At 35.2% G+C, this 22,792-nt stretch overlaps 2 protein-coding genes across 4 annotated transcripts in view; both read right to left on the bottom strand.

Annotated features, from left to right (window-relative positions):
* Window positions 1–6,024: 6,024 nt before the first annotated feature.
* On the bottom strand, window positions 6,025–10,947 carry LOC127802826 (monooxygenase 2-like). 2 transcript variants are annotated; one of them, XM_052338872.1, is made up of 5 exons: window positions 10,789–10,947; window positions 10,529–10,675; window positions 7,794–7,847; window positions 7,283–7,677; window positions 6,025–6,964 (listed from the first exon to the last, which is right to left on the bottom strand). In XM_052338872.1, exons 1-5 carry the CDS (start codon window positions 10,863–10,865, stop codon window positions 6,414–6,416), a joined length of 1,224 nt encoding a protein of 407 aa, XP_052194832.1. In that variant the 5' UTR covers window positions 10,866–10,947; the 3' UTR covers window positions 6,025–6,413. The 2 variants fall into 2 exon arrangements, with proteins under 2 accessions (XP_052194832.1, XP_052194833.1); XM_052338873.1 differs by lacking the exon at window positions 7,794–7,847.
* Window positions 10,948–13,305: 2,358 nt separating this feature from the next.
* The window catches only part of LOC127801421 (uncharacterized), a 46,884-nt gene continuing 37,397 nt past the window's right edge, over window positions 13,306–22,792 (bottom strand). For both annotated transcript variants that reach the window (XM_052336572.1, XM_052336573.1), the window contains exons 9-14: window positions 17,845–17,928; window positions 16,218–16,282; window positions 15,896–16,145; window positions 15,728–15,816; window positions 14,008–14,122; window positions 13,306–13,900 (exon numbers count right to left, since the gene is read on the bottom strand). In XM_052336572.1, coding sequence (XP_052192532.1) covers window positions 13,859–13,900; window positions 14,008–14,122; window positions 15,728–15,816; window positions 15,896–16,145; window positions 16,218–16,282; window positions 17,845–17,928 — 645 coding nt within the window. In that variant the 3' untranslated portion in view covers window positions 13,306–13,858. The remainder of the gene's footprint in view (window positions 13,901–14,007; window positions 14,123–15,727; window positions 15,817–15,895; window positions 16,146–16,217; window positions 16,283–17,844; window positions 17,929–22,792) is intronic.

Below are 22,792 nucleotides of genomic sequence, written 5' to 3'. Positions count from 1 at the left end.
AAAAAAAAAACCTATAATTATTGTAAGGAGAAATGACACATAAAGAAGAAGTGTTATAGGCTATAAAAAAACTTAAGAGATAGGAATCTGACCAGAAAATGAAACAACTAGAAACTTCTGGTAAAACCAATTTTGTTGAAGATAACAGTAATGATAGAAAACTTATGGTGGTAACTAATGAAATTACCAAACTTAGTGAAAATTGGATCCTCGACATAGCATGCACGTTTCATATATATCTCCTAATAGGAATTGGTTTTCGACATATAAAACTTTGATTTATGGTGATGTGAAGATGGGTAATAATTCTTCTTGTAAAATTATTATCATTGGAATAGTTAAAATTAAGATATTTGATGGTATTGTTTGAACTTTAACTAATGTCAGACATGTTCTTAATCTCAAAAGAAATCTCATTTTATTGAGTACTCTTGATTTGAATGGGTACAAGTTCATTGGTGAATATGGAGTTATTAAGGTTAGTAAAGATGCTCTTCTTGTGATGAAAGATACAAAATAGTACGATCGATTGTATGTTCTACAGGGTTCTACCGTTACAAGCGATGCTTCTATTTATATTTCTTCTTTATTTGATATCGATATCACTCAGTTATGGCATATATGTATTGAACATATGAGTGAAATAAGTATGATTGAATTGAGTAAAAGATGAGTTCTTGAAAGACAGAGTATTGGAAAATTGGAGTTTTGTGAACACTAAATCTTCGATAAGCAAAAATGGGTTAGATTGAATAAAGGTATTTACAATACGAAATGTATATTGGACTATGTCCATTCTAATCTCTGGGGTCCAGCCAAAGTACCCTTTAAAGGTGGTACTCTAGGGGTAGCGTATAAGTTAAAATGCTCCGTCTAGTGTGATGAAATACTAGAGGGGACGGAGCATATGCTCCGTCTCTGGGATCCACTATGCTCCGTCCCCTCTAGTATATCTCCTTCTTCATCAGTTATGTTGTGTATTTTATTTTCCTTTTCCTGTATTTATATGTATATATTTTTTATATACAACTTATTTTTATATGATAAAATATAAAAACAAAGAATTTTTTATAATGTATCAATATATATATTTAATATTTTTATGCACTAAACCTAAAGTATTGTATTAATATTTTTTTGATAATTATATATAATTTATTAACTTGTAATTGTAAGTATTCTATTAATTATAAATTAATTTATAATTTATTTGATCAAAAATAGTATTTTTATGCTTTTTAATTATATTATTCAGCATCATGTCTATTGTTTGTCTTTTTATCAAGTTCTGACAACTTATCAGCTTTTACAAACTAAATATATAACTAATAATTGACAACTTAAAAGCAGATCTATCCAAACACATTATCAACTTAAACACTATTTAACTTTTAAGTTAAAAACTAAATCATTTAAAAGCTATTGAAAAAGACGCTAAGCCAAACAACCTCTTATACCTTTCTTTCAATAAATTTTCAATGAGTCAATTATACAACATATGTTTAGATTGCTTTAATCCATACAAAGATCTTTGTAATTTTATTGAATAGACTTCCTAGGAACTTGAATCCTTCAGAGATTTTCTAATAGATATCATTATCAAGTGATTTATATAAATAGACTATAACTACGTCCATTAGATACATACCAAGTTTTTCTTATATTGCCAGACTAATAAGATATTGAAATGTAATTGCATCTACTATAGGAGAATATGTTTCATCATGATTAATACCAAGTATTTGTGAAAAACTTTGTGCTATAAGTCATGCTTTATATTGTATGACTTCTTTTTTCTCATTTGGCTTCCATACAAATACCCATTTGTACCCTATGAAGAAGAATAATGGACAGAAATGGACAGTAGTTGGAACTCGAGGCGTGACAAACGTCACTGTCCTTAAGAGTATTTTCCGCCCCTCGATGAAGTGCAAAGGCTCTGGCGGATACTCTCCCAAGATACAACGAGCACTTTCAAGCTCGTGTGCACTCATGGTGTTTGGGAAAAAGAGGAGAGCAAGAAAACAATGAACCCAACAACAAATTACAGCAGCAATAATTGAATGAAGAATAGCACATACAACATGAGCAATGAGTATATCACAAACAGAAATAGGAAGCAGCCAAGGAATGTGTATTGAGAATAGAAACAGAAAGCAGTAACGAAATATATATCTGGGAGATTATTAATAGTAAGCTAAAGCAAGACTTGCTTGTTGTTCTGTTTATAAGTATAGTGAAGGCTGCCTTTTATAGCCAAAGAAGTGTACGTTGAATGAGAGAAATAATCGGCCAAAGGATAAGAGGTAAGACTAAGTCAAGAGCAAAATGATAAGAGGATAAAACGCAATGGAAGCCAACATGGGAGACTTGGTCAACCATGACTTAGTCTTCCTCAACTGCAAAAGACCATTTGGAATATTATTTGTTTTACAACAATCCCCCACATATTTCAAATGAGTTCAAATTAGAGGAATGACTGTTGCTGGGCTAAGCACATGAGTGTAACACTTTGAACTTGGTGTCTTTTGGACTATGAACCAAGTTTAGAAAGAATGAGAGATAACTTACATAGTCATTGGTGAAACTTATAGTTTCTATGAACCAAGGAACATGCTTGTAAATTATGATTCTCACCAATCATATTACACCCTTTTAATTCTTACTACTCATCGCGGTTTTACGCAAATAGGCCATGCGCGTGCCTGGTAATTCATGAGTGCTCTAGAAATTTAGCCATAGTTTCATTGGAGCAGCCCCACTCCACACTCATATAGGTGAATCCATCAAGTGTATACTACAGTACTATACACCACCCATAAAGGATATGAAATTCATTAAGAGCTTAGTTCAACCCTCATCCATTGCAGTTAATCTACACTATTTACACCATAGGATATGACACCACAATCAATAATAGTGATTCACCATAAGATCAACATATGATTTGTTATTACCCATATGAACCTAATTCATGGGATCTCCAATCACATAGGTTGGGTTACTATCACTGTTGATTTCTCTCTGTTGGCAATAGTCTCATTCCCCTCGATGTTTCATTTATTAATTTTCTACCCAATGGTTTAGTCAAAGGATCGGCCAAATTCACTTCTGACTTCACATAATCTATGGAAATAATTCCATCTTTAAGCAACTGTTTTATCACATTATGTCTCAATCGAATATGTCGATTTTTACCATTAAAAGTTTTATTCTTTGCAATGGCTATTGCCGCTTGGCAATCACAATGCATCGACACTGAAGGTGTCGATTTTATTCCTAATGGAATATCCGTTAAGAAATTTTTCAACCACTCAGCCTCATTACCAGCCAAATCTAGAGCTATAAACTCTGATTCCATGGTGGATCTGGCAATAATGGTTTGCTTGGCTGATTTCCAAGAAGGAGATATACTAGAGGGGACGGAGCATAACTGATGAAGAAGGAGATATGCTAGCAACTTTTTAGTGGGATAGCGTATAAGTTAAAATGCTAACCCAAACAGTTTAACCACAAACGCAGCATAGTGGATCCGCTGCATAAATGGCTTATACGTGGTCAAACCACTAAGCCAAACAGCCTCTAAGAATGATTTAATTTGTCCATGTGTTTTTATAAAGAAATCAGAATCTAAGGTTGTTATAATTGTTGTAATGTTAATGACTTGCATATTATTGACCATTATTGGAAGTCCCAAAAAATTTCAAAAAGCAGTAGATTACTTAAAAAGAGAATTTGAGATGAAAGACATTGGAAGAACAAAATTTTGTTTCAACTTGAAATTTAAGCGTTTAGCAAATGGAATCCATATTCATCAGTTGACTTATATAGAAAAAGTGCTAAAATGATTCTAGATGGATAAAGCTCATCCATTGAATATCACAATGGTTTTTTAGTACCTTGATGTGAATAAGAATCTTTTGCAACCTGAGAGGATAACGAGAAACTACTTGATCTTGAAGTACCATAATACAAGGTTTGATATAGCATTTTCTATAAATTTCCTAACATGATATAGTTCTTTCACCAACACAAAGACATTGGAACGGAATTAAGCATATATTTATATATCTTTGAAGCACAATCAATATAGGTTTGTTTTATTCAAATAATTCTAGACTTCAACTAATTGATTATGTAGATGCATGATATTTATTTGATCCATATAAAATTTGATCACACATAGTTTATTTATTCAGATATGGTGGTATGGTTATATAATGGCGATCTACAAAACAAACAATAGTAGCTACTTTATCAAATCATGTAGAAATACTAGCAATTCAATGAGGCAAATCGAGAATGTGTTGCTTAAGATCGATGACTCAACATATTTGGGAGACATGTGGCATTCCTTTCAAGAAAGATACTTCAATAAAATTGTATGAAGACAATGTTGTATGCTTAGCTCAATTGAAAGGAGGATATAAAAAGGGGATAGAACAAAACATATTTTACCAGAATTATTTTTCATGCATGATCTTCAAAAGAATGGTAATATTGAAGTTCAACAAATTCATTCAAGTGATAATCTAGACCTGTTTACCGAGGCATTACCTACACCAATGTTTAAGAAGTTGGTGCATAATATTGGAATGCGTTGACTCAGAGATCTTAAATAATGTTTCCAACAAAGGGAGTAAAACATATTATACACTTTTCCTTGACCAAGGTTTTATACCACTAAGTTTTCATGGCAAGGTTTTTAATGAGTTAGTTTTTTGAAATAAGAAATGATGTACTATTTTTCCTTCACTAGGTTTTTATCCCAAAGGATTTTTCCTAATAAGGTTTTAGCGAGACATATTTCTTGTAAAATGGACATCTAAGGGGATAAAATTAAAATGTGGATGTCCATAACTCCTTCATAGTCAATAACTTTTTCACATTCTCTTAAGTTATAATTCTTATAATTAATTCTTATTTATTTTATTATTAAGTTTTTTTGTAACTCTAGGATTTTGTAATCCTATAAATAGATATTGTGAGAGTCATGAAAGAATAGGAAAAACTTTAGAAGAAACTCCACCTTTTGTTTTCCTTTCTACTCCCTTGTCCTAATTATTGTTCCCTTATTTTTGCTTAAGTTTATAATATAAGTTCATTAATTTGTTACAAATGTTCATTTTTATCTTGGTTATCAATTATTATATGTGGAGAAGCAAAAGAAGGAGTGAACACTAAGCTTGAGTTGTGGAGAAGCAATTTAGAATCTAAGGGATTTAAATTAAGTAGAAAGAAAACAGAATATATGGAATGTAAATTTAGTAAGAATGCAAGAGTTGATGATATAATAAAATTGGAAGACCAAATCTTACAAAGAAAAGACCATTTTCGATATTTGGGATCAGTGATTCAAAAAGACGGAGAAATTCACGAGAATGTCGTACATAGAATTAAGGCAAGTTGGCTAAAATAGAGAAATGCATCGGGGGTGTTATGTGATGGTAAAATCCCATTAAAACTGAAAGAAAAATTCTATTAAGACAGCTATAAGACTAGTCTTGCTATATGGCTCAGAATGTTGGGCAGTCAAATACCAACATGAGCAAAAGACGAGTATAGTAGAGATGAGGATGTTAAGATGAATGTGCGGCCATACAAGGAAGGATAAGATTAGAAATGAAGTTATTCGTAATAAGGTATGAGTAGTGCCAATCGAGGAGAAGATGAGAGAGACTAGACTAAGATAGTTTGATCATGTGAGAAAGAGACCAATAGACGCTCATGTGAGGAGAGTTGATGAAATGGAACAATTAGTCAAAAAAAGAGGTAGAGGCAGACCCAAGAAAACTTTGGGAGAGACATTAAAGTTTGATATGAAGTGTATGGATCTAAATGAAGATATGACAAAAAACAGAAATACATGAAAATCTAGAATTCATGTAGCCGACTCCACATAGTGGGATAAAGGCTTGATATGTTGTTGTTGTTATTATCAATTATTATATGTTTCTTGTAAGAGTGTGATTCTTTAATGGACTTTTACTTGATGAGAACACTTAAAAGAAAATAAGAACAAAGTCGAGTACAAATGTGATTCTTGCCTGATCTTTATAAATTGACAAGACTTACACATTAGGATTGCCCTATTCAAAAATAGTGCCAGCTATGAAATGCTATACTTTTCAATTGATAAAAGATCAAATAAAAGGTAAGTGACTAACATCACATGGCACTAAAATTCTCAACACCTACTTATTTCATGGGAAATCTAACAATATATAGTTAAACAATTACACCAAACTAACAAAAACACATAAATTACAACATAACACCACTAGAAGATACTCTCAGAGACAACCAACCAAAGGGGGCAATTTATGGTCCATTTTAGCACATCCGAGGATTCATAGAGAAAGGAAATGAGAGCTTGAAATGTTACTTTGAAACAAGTAAATGAAGTGATTGCATCAAGACTTACTCAGCTGGCCACAGTCAAAACTAGCCCTCTTCAATAGCAACCAACTCAGGAATACAGCTAAAACTTTCTCTCTCAAGAACCTCATCACAGGCCCATTACTCTGCTGTATGCACCCGAACAGAGAAGCTGTAGCAATCAGCTCAAAGCTTCTCCATCTCCTCTGTTGGGCATACTTCTTCAGCCCCATCTCAATCCTCCTAAATTCCTCTTTCTCAGGTTTCTCTTTGGATGCAACAGCTGGTTTTTGCAACAAGGCTTCAGCTAGACACCTTGCCAGCACAATGCCATCTTCCAGTGCTGCGCACCCGCCTTGGCCAATATCCGGTGTCATTGGGTGGAGAGCGTCCCCAGCTACACAAACATTGCCTTTGCTGATGTTTCCCCACAGTAGCTGCCATGGAGGTCTGAATCTTAGAGGAGAGCACATGATACTATCCAGTTCAGTCTTCTCTACGGTAACCCTCATATGGTCATCTGACTTCCCAAGCTTGCTTAAAATAAATTCCTTCATCTTTGCTGGGTTCTCTTCCACCTCCTTGTCTATACCATTCGATAGGACAAACAGTAATGAGGATACCACATTGTAAGATCTTAAGAGCATATGCCAATAAAAAAATAAGAGAAAATTTGCGTCAACCTTAGAGAAATTTCATATATAGTACTTTAACAAGAACATTGGGGCTCACCTTTACAGGTCTTTCAATTTGGACCTGAATCCATTGCTTCATTTTGTATGGTATATTTTTCTTTTTTGAAAGTATTTCTTTAATATGTATGGAGCCAGTTTTCAAAATAAACATGCATATTATTGGGTGATATTGTACATGAGAGCCTATTGTAGGATGAAGAAATTCTCACCTTGGCTGGATCGGACAAAGGTGAAAAAGAAATACACAGAGTAATCATCACAAGGTATGCAACCACATCGAATTCCGTTTCCAAAGAACTGCATGAGTTTTGGCTCAAAGCCGTGACTGCTTTTGAACTCTGCACAGCCCCTAATGACAGCTCGGCCATCAAAGGGAGGCTTCTTGAAGTCAAGCCAATTTGCCACTACAGAATTCACTCCTTCAGATCCAATCAACACCTTTGATTTGATGACAGTCCCATCTGCAAGGTGCACCAACTTTAAGTAGCCTGTCTCCTCAATACAAACCACTTTGGAGGAGTACCTAATGGTGCCACTTGGGAGCTCTCTTGCAAGGGCTTCCAACAACAACTTTCTTTTCACACATCGGACTTCATGGTTTGCACTGCACATCATATGAAAGAAGCATCAGGACCTTAGACCAACTATTTTTCATTTTGAAATTTAGTACAATCAGTTTCATAAATAGACGTGTAAATAATTTGTCCATGTAAAACTTACTTAAATGACCTTTCTGAAGTGGGAAGCCCTGTGACTGTAGACGAAGTAATAATTCTGGACTCAAAACATATCAAAGAATGCAATTAGTAGTTGAAAACCTGAATCCCAAATAACATTTTTTCCTGGTTTTTTCCTGGTGTGGTGTGAAACATTTTATTTGTAAAGGGATTCAGCTCAATTGGGGTTGAACCTCATATGTTTTGCCAAATTGATTGGTTAGCCAATCCCAAGAGATAGGATGTGAATAAGAACAAGAAAGCATATACAAAGAGAGAGGAATATTGAAATTCAGTTCCAAGTTAGAAAAGGTTTCACTGCATAAAAAATGACGCTGCAGTCCAAAGCCAGAAGAAATAGATTCAAAGGCAACAACAATAAACCATGCCTTATTCACACTACGTAAGGTCCACTACATCTACATGGAACATAGACAGATTAGATAGCATCAGAGAAAAAATAGATGCTCGAAGGAGAGAGCAATTAGCTGCACCACATAGAAAGTAAATCAATGCTCCACAGGGAGCAGTTGGTGCTGGTGCTCTAAATATATAGTAAATTTTGTAACAGAAAATAATTAGAATGTCCTGCTAGATGTTTTTAGGTGTATTGAGGAGTCCTGGCCCTCAGGCGCTCACCTGGGCTGTAATGAAGTCAAAAACAGGGGGAAAAATCGAAAATGAAAGATTGTCGTCTCTGAAAGATAAGGCATACATGAGCCAGGTAAAGGAGTTTGCAAGCATGAGGGATGCAAGAGCGGTGCAGAGCTTCCTATGACAAATAGATATAGCAGTATTTTGAAGTCATAGGCCTGGAAAATGAGCCAACGAAGAGTTAAGTGCTTCACACTTTCTTACTGGCAATGACTACTTTGTGGTGGGGTGGAAGCATGCAGGTGTCAGAAGCATCATATGCGCCATCTAAACATCAGGTGATTTCAAAAAAGAGCTGAAGAGGCAATTCTTTCCCGATAAGGTGGTATACGGGGTGAGAAAGAAATTACTAGAATTAAAGCAAAGGACTGCCATGGAGATTATGTGAGGGAGTACACTACTCTCATGCTACAAATCCTAAGCATGGCTGTCAATGACCTCCTCTTCCACCTCATTGATGGGTTAAAGACACAGGCCAAATAGGAGCTTTAGTAAGGGGTTAGGAATGTGGACAAAGCCATCGTTGTGACAAAGTCCATAGCAAAATTCTGTCAAAAGAGTCCTGCCCCAACAAGAGACACCATCTGAAGACACATCACGCCAGTGGTGGGGAAGATTGGGTAAGAACGCCGCCCACAGGCCTGCAAGCAAATCTCAAGATGGAGGCAGACTCCACTATTGAGGAAAGTCCCCGAGGGAGACTATAAAAAAGAAAAGGCCTTTGTGCCTAAGATGGGTAAGCAAGATATGCAAAGGGCCTTGCCTGATGGAGGAGTGCCAAAGCCTTGGCTCGCTGGTAGCTCTAGCGCAGAGGCAAGAGGCTCAAGAGAGAGTGGCAGAGCTTGTGCACTCCCTAAACCTTCTCAATATCATGAAGGATAAGTCTGTATCGCCAGAGACAAAGTGCAACGAAGTCATCTATGTTGAGGCAATTATGATTGGGAGACCTTTACAAGCCATATTGAAGGTTTTTGGAATTCCATAGCATGAGGAGAGTCTTGACCTTTTCATGGAAGTTTCTAGTGGCTCTGGTTCCTCCTAGATTCTGGAATGTTTTAGTGCATGTATTGCAATAGTGTGTAGCGTGTTCTAGAATTCGATTTGAAAATCCTGAATATCTTTAGAGTCAGTCTAAGGATTTTCTCCTCACTAGCTTTGTAATTTCACTCCCTAGTAATACAAGAGCTTCCTGTTCTCAAAGATCCTTTTGTGTGTAAAGGATGACTTAGCACCACCAAGGGAGTGATGCTCGCTAAATGTCGATCACATGATGCTTGGAAGAGCCAAGGTCATGAAATTTTCTCTTCTATTTAAAATGATTCGCTCTACTACCTTTTTCTGGTCAAGGGAGGACACTCCTTTTTGCTTGTCCTCCATTGCATAATGTTTGAAGATTTACTCCAACTAGCTCCAAGCTAGTGTTCATTCTTTCTGACAGGGTCCTTTCACCCCTTTCTACAGTCTATTGCTGTATCCATGCTTCCTCGTCAAAAACTATAGACCCTTGCTAGTCACGCCAAAAACTATAGATCCTTGCTAGTCACGCCAAACTTATTCCTCAACAAAAGAGCAAGGTTATACAACCAAAAACATTTTGCATAACTTTTAATTAAAATGGTGCAGTAATCTCCAATTCCATCACTTTGCGATAAGGAAAACAATAAAAATAAAGACGAACTTAGCGCTCAAGATCCCCACATTGCAGGCTCTAGGGGACCTAGTTCAGACCTTACCCTTATCGAGCAAAGAGACAATTTCCTAACTTGAACCTGAGACCTTCAGTCACAATGGAGCAACCTTACTGTTGCGTCTAAGGCTCACCTTGGGACAAGGGAAACATTATTCATGCAAAGTTATTGGTTAAAAAGAACATAATATTGATTGCCGCATCCAAGCAAGGATAGCAGTGTACACATACAATTTTAGTTAGAAAACAAAACAAAAATAATCCATCTTTTCTGAATCCATTAAAAGAAATACCTTCAATCATTATGATTGTATAAATTGTTATTACTCTGGTACCATTATCTATAACAAAATTCTCTTGAGTCTACAAAGACAAAAGTCATAACATTTTGGGCTTACCCTTTGGTCTTGGTGTGAAGCTGGCGAAGGGAGTCGCTAACGCCGACGGCATCCAGCGCCCTCCAAGCGTTGGTCCAAATGGCAAGCGCGAACCCTGTTGTTCTTAAACTTTCCGAAGACTCCAGTACCAAGCTCCGAACTCCCAATCTGCCCAATTAAACATAGCTTTGTTTTTGTTTTTGCTTCTTTTTGGTTGTTGGTAATATGCGCATACTAATGAAGAACAGAACGTTTATTGTCGCCGTTTTTTGGGGAGTTACCTGTGAAGCCCCAAGGAGGTTGTGAGGCCTGCAATCCCAGCTCCAACAATCACTACGTCTTGAACCACCGCTTCCATTATTGTTGCTTCTCCAACTGTAGGGGTCAATCGACGGAAATGGAGACGGAGTGGGGAAGTTTGAAGAAGGAAACCACCACTTTAAATAACGACTTCTTTTCAGGATGGTGATGATGACAGCCATTACGCAACAGCGTTGAAGTTTGAAGTTTTTACTTTGATCGTCATTTTTGGCTGCCAATAGCGTAAAACCGCCGTGATTTTTCTTTCATTCTTTCTTTTTTTATTTGTTTCTAAGAAGCTGTTGAATCTCTCTCGGTCCTTCCCTATGACCAAAGTTCTGTCCCTTGCAAGTGTTTGATGTTGTTGTCTTCCACCACCTTTAATTATACTTGGTGTGTAGTGATCCTATAATATTATTATTATTATTATTATTATTATTATTATTATTATTATCATCACCATTATTGTCGTTGTCGTTATTGTTATCATTAAAATTGTTATTATTAAAGTATAATAATAAATTTGTAAGTGTACAAGAATATTAATTTTTAACTTTTAACCTTTAAGAGACTTGCAAAATAAAAGATAATCTGGAGCGTGATATATCTCTTCTGTAATCTCTCTAATGTTTTAAGTTAGTTTCAATTGAAAAATAAATAAATTTCAAATAGTTTGCGTAAAAATTCTTATGTACCTCAATTTGAAGGATGACTTATTATTTATAGAGGTTAAGATTGATAGGTGCAGGAACATTTACATTTTCTAAAATTTTTTATTCTTAATCTTCAGATAAAAATCTCAAAGGTGAGTCGATACATTCTTAATGAACAATAATTTGGAGGGTACTCTAAAAATCATATCTATGAAACCAAAAAAAAACTCCTGAGAGTATTTGGGAGAGGTCCCCCAAAAAATCTTCAAACGATTGTTTTGTCGGGAAAGTCTCTAAAGCCTCTATCCTTAGATTTCTTTTTTTGAAACTCTCTTAAGCTTGAGCCTATTTTTTAAGCATATCAATGATTATAGTGAGTTTTGAAAATAATTTAATAAAGTAATATTTAATAATTATATATAATGTTATGTTTATTAATATTAAAAGTAAGTAAGTGTTTGGTTTATATTTTGTTTTTATGTTATAAATATATTAAATGACTAAAAGAGATGATTAGGGTAGTTCAAAACTCAACCTAAATTATTGAGTTAGTTGGTCTTATTTTAATTTCGCTTGGGCTTTTTAAAAATTTTGATGAGTTGGATTTAAATTAATAAAAATTAAAACCCAAATTAATTTAACCCGACTCGTACATTTATAATATATTAATTATTTAGTAGAAGTTGAGTAATTTATTTTTTTATAATGCACTATGAACTTTATATTAAAACTTTTTTTAGTTAATTATGCATAATATAGTCATAAAAATATTGGGTTGGGTTGGTTGACCATCTTCTAAAACCCTTTCTAATTATTGTTTATAATATAATTATTAAATTATATTTAAATAAAAAAAGAATTACCTAAAATTTAATTTAGTACTCAACCCAAATCCAATTCACTTGCCCCATAATAATAATTAATAATTATAAGAAGAGGAGATGTTTTACCTTTTTGGTTTTAATAAAAAACTATTCCACTTCCAAAGCAATAATCCATACGCCATTGCCACGACAGCCCATTCTCTCTTACCCATTGCTGGTTTTATTTTTAAATATATATATATATTTCATTTACATTTATATATAAATATACTTTTCTATAAATATTTGCTTAATGCTCATTTAAGCGAGTTAAATATATTCAATTTCAACTTAACCAACCCTCTGTCTATTCTTTTTTTAAGATTATATTACTGACGTCCTTAGTCACACCGTCTTTAAAATTACACTAAAAAAATAAATCAAGAAATGTGTCCAAATGACTATAGTGGTAAGTCTTAACACCACTAATGTCACTCCCAAAATCCTTCCCATAAAGAAATATTCTACTTCCCCTAAAAATCAAACCCACACTAAAAGCCCCCAAACAAACTTTCAATCTGTCATTTGCCACGCGACTATGCCCTACCTATTCTTACTTGTACTACTAATAATTAATAGATATATTATTTTATTTATTATTTATATAATTTAAAAGTGAAAAGACAAAACAAAATATCATTGAATTGAGTTGAATACTCAATTCAATGAATAAGGATTGAAAAGTCTCCTCCTCCTGCCAAAATAAAATAAAATAATTAAACAGAAGCGAACAAATCAAGGGTCATGTGGCCATTCCCAATCCCTCCCCTTACTATAGTTAAATCTCAATCCGTCTGACCACCCAGCCTACTCTATCAAACAAAACTCTTTTTTACGTTTATACCTTCAAAATAAATCAATTTTCCTTTGAAAAGTGTTTTAACAATGAATCCAATCTCCATTCCAAGCAAAACTTCAACAATAATAACCTAATTTTAAAACCCAAATCATTTCGAAAATGGCTTCTCAGAAACAACAAAAATATGGAAAAAACCTTTTCAACTAGTTGTCAATAATAATAATAATAATAACAATAATAAAGAATGTTTTCAATTGGGCCAGCACAATCGTTGAAGCAAATAAGAATAAGCTTGACCGCCACAAACTTTTGACTCTCCTTTAAATAAAGTGGTTCCAAGCTCTCATCATTTGAATAACTGGTAGTGATAGACCAACAGACCCCTAGTAAATGATCCAGCAACCAGCAGCTATTAGGAAAATAGCTACAAAACAAATCTCATCCAACCACATAACTTGAAGCAAAAGCAGTCGCAGAGAGGTCTGACAGTCATTTATAAAAATTTTCAACATCAAAATGGGGGAACGAAAGACCAAACCATTATTCTATTTCTGTGGGTGCCACACAATTCTATGGAATATTTAGCAGCACAGTGGTGTCCTCAGCAATCAAACTGGTTGTTAAAACTCGTCGCAATAGTTGCCGCCTAGAACAGTCAAAAACCGATCGGTCCAACATGGAAGCCATGCAGGACAACTGGAAAGAGCCGTTTCTACCTCCACTATCCACCCACATCCTATCTGCTCTCAGGAAATGTTGCCTCATAGTTCTGGAGCGACTGCATAAATGTCAAATGACATTTTATACACGATTTCACAGAGTAGAAAAATAAAAGCAAAGGGAAGGGAATCGATGTATGGCATCAGAACGGTACACATAAATTACCATGAATGTTGCCGTGATCATCTTCCCAGCAAACCATCTTCCATGGAGGGCACGCTGCGCGCTAATTGCAGATTGTGTATTTTCAAATCGCAAGTACACAAATCCTTCAGTTTTCCTGTTTGAAAAGGAACCAATTAGACAAGTTAACATATCAAATCCCTCATACACGCTTTTGTTAAAAGATAAAAAAAAAAAAAAAAAAGTCATCTGCATCTTCTGGTTACTGAGTTGGTCCAAAAATTTTCAAATACTTTTGAGCCATTCAACTAAGGGAGAACATAATAAATTGAAGTTAATTGTAAATTTGTATACTATTTTGGGGCTATGGCATTAGAGATGTAGCCAACAAGATCCAGAAAATACTAGTGGAGAAAGCTGAGGGTCTTGAAGAGCCCAGATTTCATATCTATGATCTGTCATTAAGTCTTTAAGTAATTCCTAATACAAGTTAACCTGACAGCAAAGAGCACAACTACTCTGCAGGAACAGTTAACAAAACAACATACCAATACTAAATCCCACCAAGTCAGGTCAGCCCTGAACAGTCTAGAAAGTTCTTCCAAAATTGTTGAAATGTTCTGGGCTCCTCTACTCCCCAAGGATATTCTAGATTTCTAGAAGCTTTATCCTTGCCTCATTATGCTGACATTGCTTGGGATAATGAATTAATCAATGCTTAGCCAATGATATCAAATCAGCACGAGAGAGAGAGAGATGGTCAAAGAAAGCAGGCAATTTTTCTTTTTTACTTAATCACACATATGAATTTGTCTGACACATTACACATTGTTTTTGCATGCATAACTGTACTAAATTGTATTAGCCACAAGTCTTCTACTAGATATTGAAATTTTTCAAGGGAAATAAAATTATTATTCAATTGTTTTCGTGTAACCTGACAAAAAAATGTTATCTGTAAATACCTATTGATTTTCTTCTCATTTTTCTCAACCAATAGAGGAAATAAAGAATTTAGCCTCTTTCAGTTTATTTTAATTTTCCCATCTTGAATATTTCCTTTTTTTAACATTCCCCTATGCAATTCCAAGATCCAAATATATGCCCCTTCCCCTCTGCTTGGAAAACCTTGACACCGCCACAAAAGGGCCACCTTGGCTTTTTAGCCACTAAAGAGCACCAAAAGACCCACTATTAAGGGTGAGCTGTACTTTCCTATTTTGATGTGCTCAAGTAAAGAAACAAAAACATGATCAAGAAAGGGAGAGAAGGTTATGTGCCCCTAAAAAGTAAAGAAAAGAAGGAAAATGGCACACTTTGAGGGCAAAAATTCCATGTTGGTTCAAATGAAGGACAACCTTATATTCAAGTAGCAATTAGTCCTCTTTTCAAAACCAATATATTCGCTCCCATTAGCTATACAAAATATCTAGGGTTTACTTATAGCCTCTTGATACTTAACCCACCAGGGCTTAAGAACTAGTGAACATTATTCTAATTAAATACCAAATTGTTTAGATAATACCTTAAAGGGTCCTAATTGAATAGGTAGGTAACAGAAAGATCCTTCATTCCAGCAAAAGACATCCAACAGGATGTAAGGGGTTTCATATCCCAGCATAAGTTAAGAATAGATATGAGCCCAGATTTTCTTTTTCTTTTTGTGTGTGTCTGTGTTGGGGGGTGGGGCGGGGACAGAATTTTTATCATGTATAAAGACAATTGAAGATGGAAATGAGAAAAAAACAAGATGGATACTTACTTGTCTACAAATATATGTTTAAGGGTTCCAAACTTGGAGCATTCATCCTCAACATCTTCTTTAATATCCAAATCAAAATCGGGTTCAGTCTGCAAAAACATGTGGTTTATGCAATGATCATTTACAAAAACAAGACAACAGAAATTGTTGGAAAATTTGTGAACTGACCTCTGATTTTGGATCAAACATATTCTTCAGCAACAAACACTGGCTTGGAATACCAATCATATCAATAGAAGGAACAGTAACAGGAGGAACTGAAAGACCTGCACCTGCCAATCCTGCAAGTGCAGGAACAGGAGCTTGTACAAGAGGACTAACAAGGGAAGGAACTGCAGGTGCGCCGCCAAGAATTGGTGGGGTTGGTGGTGGAAGACCCAAGTTGTTAACAGGAGGGTTACCCATTGTACCAGCTACACTGCAAATGATAGAGAATTTAAGATCAACCAGATCTACATATAAGGCAATTAGAAACTAAGGAAACCCAAACCTTGGAGCAGTGCCACTGCGATCCAACTTCTGCATGAGGAGAGCTCGAGAGCGAGCATTAAGAGCCTGAAAGTCATTAAAAAATATTTTAAGCAAGCCAGACATAGCACCCAAGATGTTTCCAAGTATTTGGTCACAATTATGATTTATGACAGGTATCTCCAATTTTGATATGAAACCAACAACAATACTAAGCCTTAATCCCACTAGGTAGAGTTGGCTACATGGATTATTATTCATCAATCATCCCAATTCATGACATATCTTCTATAAGGCCATTATAACACTCATACCTAAGAGTTTCCCACCAAGTTTTGTTTTTCTACCTCTTTTGCTACATTCTTCTTCCATTCTATCCACTCTCCTCATAAATGTGTCCATTAGTCTTTTTCTGACATGTCCAAATCATTTTAAATGCATCTTACATGTCACCATTATATGAAAGGATGCATCCCATCTCACCTACTGAATTTTGATACGAACTCACAAAAAGAAAAAATAAGGCAAAAAAAAAAAAAACAAAAATAAATAGGTGATGGCAAAGGGCGCAAACCTAAACCATGAACAAGATCAACATATTTCCCATTCTCTTTGTATGGAAGCAGTGGCTCCAAGGATGAAATAAATGACAAAGAAGCAAAAGTTTTGCAAAGGGCCATCTGCATGTACTATCTATGAGCCATGAGACCTCTTTTCAAACACAATGCAACTGACACATTTCTCTCCTGTGTGTTTGGGCTTTTTTTCTTTTCTTTTCTTTTTCTACTCAAGCAACTGCAACTTCAATGTCTACAAACATTTCATTGTCTATTTGCCTGTAGTGTATGATGGCTAAAAAGCATTTTTAAGTAAAAGAACTTTTGCATACTTATAATGGTGTTTGGCTAACATAAAAAGTGGTATTATATATATAACAAAATCCACTGTTCTGTCATAGGGGAGAAGCAAGAAACTGTAGCTTCTTGCAAAAGCACTTTCCACCAAAACGATTCTTGCAAGCCCTTAATATGTCCATAAACTGCTCAGCAACCACACTTTCATGTCTAGAAGCAGTTTTGTTTTTTTTTTTTTTCTTTTGTTTTCATTTTTTAATGATCCACTTTAATTTATCTGATTTCATAGATATGCAAAACAATGTGTTTTACCAATGAAATTTGCATACTAAAAGCAGCCAACCAGACACAAATGATGCCCAACAAATTCAAATAAATCCAAATAATGAAACTAAGACAACTCAGCAAAACCCACCAACACAGAGAACCCAAATGTGCAATGTGTTGTACTTCCATTTTGACAAGTGGAAACAATTATGAAGTCCTGCCATCTCCCCAACCCCAGGCCCAAAACAAAAGAGTTCGTGTTGGCATGCAATAGGACTAATAATTGACTATCATTGTACTAGCTATGAACTCTCCAAACAACTGTTCCTCAGTGGAAGACAATTAATTAAATCTACATCTCAGTTGCACTGGCAAATAATAATAGTAATAACAAGACAAAACCAAGTGAAAACAAGTTTCCGGCTAAGACCAAACCGATTTAAAACAAGTTTCTAGAAAAAGTTAACATTGAATTTTGATTTCCTTCTAAAAGAGAAATCAATTTGCATTTCTAGAGATGTGACTAACCAAACCACCTCCTTCATCGTCATCAAAATCACCAGGATTTATCCCTACATCTTGCAATCCAGTTTGATCAGTTACAGCTGACACCTACAAACATAAGACGAAAAATTCAATACCAAATATCCAAGAAGATAATTCCAGATTAAGGTTTCAGATAAAACTGATTCTTTTGGATGTTGTAACTGTAAATCAACTATGCATGCTGAAAATTAGAAGAATGCAGCCTCAAATGAAAAAGAAGCGTGAGTCAGAAGTAGATAAATTGCAACAGAATTACAGGCTCTATTAGATATGTGACTCATGTAAACTTGCAGTTCCTGTTAAAACCAATCACTCCACAGAAATCATGTTACAAACCAGAAACTGCAGTACAGCAAAAATCAAGAAAATAGATGAAAAGAAAATCTAAGCATATTATGTAGGTTGGTTTGTCAACAGTGCCATTCACAACTAACAGCGTGTTTGGTACACAGATAGGAAGGAGGTATTTACCTCCTTGCTTGTAGTTACATTGTTTCAGATTAAAGGTGAGGGGGGATAAACTTCTCCAGCCACCCCCAAGGTATATATTAATCCCACCCCGGTAGGATTAAAAATTTGCATTGTGCAGACAATTTTGCCCCATTATAAAACTAACCTCTCACCTCATCTTCTTCCCATCTCCAAACCACTGGCACCATGACTGTTGACTGCCACCAGTTCCTCCTCCTTCCCATCTGCACACCACCACCACTGCCATCATCTCTGCCACTGCAACCGCCTACTGCCATCAGTTCCTTCTTTTTCTTAGATATTCAGATCTGTTCTTCAATTCCTCTCTCTCTCTCTCTCTCTCTCTCTCTAGCAGTTTACGGGGGTTTCAGCAAAGGAACCCCAGCGAAGGCAATGGCTCCAGCCATGGCAGCCGAAGCTCTTCTTTTTTCTTTGTTATTTTAATATAATTATAATACTATATGAAAATGTAATCTGAAAATATAAATATATATTAATACATGAAAGCTCATAAGGAAAACAGGCAATTTGGTCACTTGCCACTTAATACCAAGAAATATCTCATTCATATTTTCATACACCAAACATGGGATTAGTTATAACCTTAGGTAATATCACTTTAGCAAATGGGGAAAGTATTATCTAATCCCATCACTATTACATTTCATCCTTATCTTTATCCCATCACCATTCCAGCGGTGAAACAAATGGCATAAATGTTAATTTTGTCCCTCATTGTCTCCCACCAAATTTTTCTTTTTTCTTCCTCAGAGAAAGACCATGTTTTGAGGAAGACCCAAGAAAAATTTGGTGGGATACACTTATACGTATGATATGAGCTATGAGAGCCTTGCAAAAGATATGGCCATATATAGAAACAACTGATGAACTAGAATCTAGAATTCATATGGCCAACCCCACATGGTAGGTTGAAGGCTTGATGTGATTTTTTCTATAAGCAAAATCCAACACGTTTGTTGTTACTTCTGGAAACTGCTTTCTGCTCTTGGAAAATTTGAAACCAACAAAAGTAACAAGTTTTATATTTCATACTAGCACTTTTGAAAAGCTCGCTAAGTTCTTAAACAGTCACTGAATTATCAAAATCTCACTTCTTTTAGAAAACAAAACAACAAAATTATAAAGGAAGAAGAAGAAAGAAAAGAAGAGAAAATAGAGAGAAAATAGAGAGAAAATTTTAAGATAAACGGCTGAATCTCTATAATCAATGAGATTTACTGACTTTATATATTACTCAACAGGATCTCTAACAAACTAACTGTTACTGACAGCTGGCAGCAACAAACTAAGCAAACACTGCTGCTTGTTGAAACAGAATTAAAACTAACAAGTCACATAAGCGACCGAGAATAAACTCTGCCTACTGCTAATAGTAAAATACGTAATATTATTTCCTATCCATCTTCTCTTATATGCGCACAGCATGAAGCAGAGCTATTTTTAACATTCCCCCTCAAATGACACCTAGTAGCTTGCTTAGAAGCCTTTTGCTCAGCCAGCTCCTGTGTCAGAATTCTGTAAAAATTTCTGCTCAACTTCTTCTTTCAAGACAAATTGAGGAGAAGTCTTCGAACACAATTTTGTACACACAGATAAAAATCAATCTCTAGGTAAGCCCTTTGTAAAAATCAGTTGTTTGATGTTCAGAGGGTACATATTTGATATCTACATCACCATTCTCCACCTTTTCTTTAACAAAATGAATGTCTATCTCCATATGCTTAGTTCGAGAATTAAACACAGGATTTTTTGCTATGCTTTTGGCTGTTGTATTATCACACCAAAGAACTGGTGAACTAGAGAAAGAATAACCAAGCTCAGTAAATAATGATTTCAACCATAATCTCTGTAACACCTTGAGCTAATGCTCTCTATTCAGGTTCTCCAACCGATCTTGCTACAACAGATTGTTTCTTTGAGCTCCAAATAAACAGATTATTACCTAGACTTCATAGTAACTTTACAACCAGCATGGTCAGCATCTGTAAACACCTCAATACCTTACAAGTCTTTTACAGGCCTGTTTGTGTTGCTGTTCTGAAGCTACAAGAAACTAAGCTTGTTCACTGTAAAAGCAATGTGTGACCTAGTACATGTCAGATATTGAAGTGAACCAATAACTTTCTACATAGGGAAGGATTGGGAAAAAGATCACCTTCATCAGTAAACTGAGCACCTACTGTAAAAGGTGTTGGACAAGGCTTACAATTTCCCATTCCAGCTTTGTGTAGCAAATCAGTGGTGCATTTAGACTGAGTAAGATATAAGCCTATGGAAATATGATAAGCTTCAAAACCCAAGAAGTTGTCGACTGAACCAAGAGTTTTTAAAGCAAAAAAGGTATCCAAATCATGAATAAAGGACTGAAGCAGTTTGGGATTTGATCCTGTAATTAGGATATCATCCACATACACTAGAACAAAACTTCTGACTGCATTCTTTTGATGAACAGAGAAGCATCAGACACTGCATCGAAAAAACCCCAAGACTTAAAGAGTTGTCTTTAATTTACTATATCAAGCTCTAGGGGCTTGTTTTAGACCATAGAGTAATTTTTGAAGCTCACACACAAAGCAGGACAGGTAGGATCTTCAAAACCCTCAGGTTGTGACATATAAACTTCCTCTGTCAAATCTCCATTAAGAAAAACATTATTAACATCAATTTGTTGGATGCCCCAACCTGTCCTGCTTTGTGTGTGAGCTTAATAACCAAACTAAAAGTTCCAGAAAGTCTATACAGGAGTTTGGTAGAAATCCTTAGCAACCAACCAAGCCTCATACTTCAAAACAGTCCCATCAGGGTTATATTTTATCCAAAACACCCATTTACAGCCAATCAGATTCATGTCAGAAGACTGTGGAAAAAGCTCTCAGGTACCATTATTCTGTAAGGCTGCAAACTCTTCTTGCATAGCCTTCAATCACCCAGGGTCTGATGAAGCAGCTTTAACTGAACAGAGTTCTAGTTCATTCACTAAGGCAATTGGTAACAACAATGAAGGTTGAGGAACAAAAGTAGATAAAGAGTTTCTTGCTTTTTGAACAAGAAACTGTAGGATGAATAGAATGAGTTGGTCTAGGATGATGAGTAGGCTGAGATTGCAATGTAGGTTAAGATGAAGAAAGAAATAAACTCTCTGGCTGCGAAGGAGAGGTAAAAACATCTTGATGAGAAGGAAAAGTACTAGAAGACTGCTATGGACGAATAAGGAGGAGAAGAAAAAAACTGAAGGTAAGAAAAATAGGCAAAATGGAAACAGAAATAGAAGAAACAGGAGAACAGGAAAATAGAACTTTATAGGGAAAATCAAATACATTAAGGTAGCGTTTGTTAAAATGAGTAAGATAAAATTGTATCAAGATAAGGTTGGAATGCTTTCTGGACCAAAATATGAAAGGATCAAGATAAGTTTGGGAAGCATTCCAAGATTTTTATCAAACTATTTGTTAAATTTTTTGGAATGTACTGAATGATATATGCGTCATTTTTTCTTATCTATAAGGTCCAAGATATGCTTATTTAGAAGGGGGAGGGAGAAAAGTATATCTGAAAAATGCCAAATAAAAAATCACGTGATTTCTTTTTCAAAAGTCGTCAGATAAGTGTAACAAACACATTAAAAATAACAAAAGTCTGGAATACTGTCCATATCTTACCCTTTTTTTATCTATATCCTGATTAACAAACACTATCAAAAAATAATGTCTGAAATATAAACTTTCCTAAAGGATGCAAACACTTATACCCAGCATGTATAGGACCATATCCAATGAAAACACACTTAGAATAATGAAAATCAAACTTATGACAATTTTAAGGTCTTCGGTAAGGAAAAGAAGAGTAGTCTGATTTCCTATGATAGAGTAGCTCAAAAGGAGAAGAAAACCTTAGAACTGAAGAAGGCAATAGGTTGATAAGAAAAACTGCAGTCTAAAATGCTTTCACCCAAAATTTTAAGGGCATACAGGCAAAAGCAAGTAGGGTTAGACCCATTTCAGCAATGTATCTATGCTTTCTCTCTGCAACACCAGTTTGTTGGTGATTTTGAGGGCAAGAAACCTAGGTTGAATACCATGTTGCTGAAAAGAAGGAAGAAACACCTTAAATTCACCACCATTATCAAACTAAAAGGATTTGAGTTGAGTGATATACTACACTTCAGCAAGTTCATGGAATCTAATAAAGGTAGCAAGAGCATCAGATCTTAATTTCAAAGGAAGCCAGATATATCTCATATAAGCATCAACAAATATCTTCAGTAGAGGGATGAGGAGTTGGCCCCAAAAGATCAAAATAGACAAGATCAAGAGGTTGTTTGGCTTTAATTTCACAATCATTAAAAGGTAACTAAAAAATTTGTCAAACTTACAAGAATCATAAAAAGAGATGAGATGAATGAGAACAAGAAACATTCATTTTTTTCAATATCATCTAA

The sequence above is a fragment of the Diospyros lotus genome, chromosome 5 (assembly GCF_014633365.1).
Source record: "Diospyros lotus cultivar Yz01 chromosome 5, ASM1463336v1, whole genome shotgun sequence".
NCBI classification, from domain to species: domain Eukaryota; kingdom Viridiplantae; phylum Streptophyta; class Magnoliopsida; order Ericales; family Ebenaceae; genus Diospyros; species Diospyros lotus.
This window is presented reverse-complemented; position numbering and strand designations above follow the sequence as displayed.

What these genes read in the sequence shown, in the direction of transcription:
- LOC127802826 (XM_052338872.1), bottom strand. Translation starts at nt 10,865, where the DNA reads ATGGAAGCGGTGGTTCAAGACGTAGTGATTGTTGGAGCTGGGATTGCA. An exon ending in ACCTCCTTGGGGCTTCACAG is followed by an intron (nt 10,676 to 10,788) that starts GTAACTCCCCAA and finishes TTAATTGGGCAG; the next exon opens with ATTGGGAGTTCGGAGCTTGG. An exon ending in ACTTCAGAAAGGTCATTTAA is followed by an intron (nt 7,678 to 7,793) that starts GTAAGTTTTACA and finishes TATGATGTGCAG; the next exon opens with TGCAAACCATGAAGTCCGAT.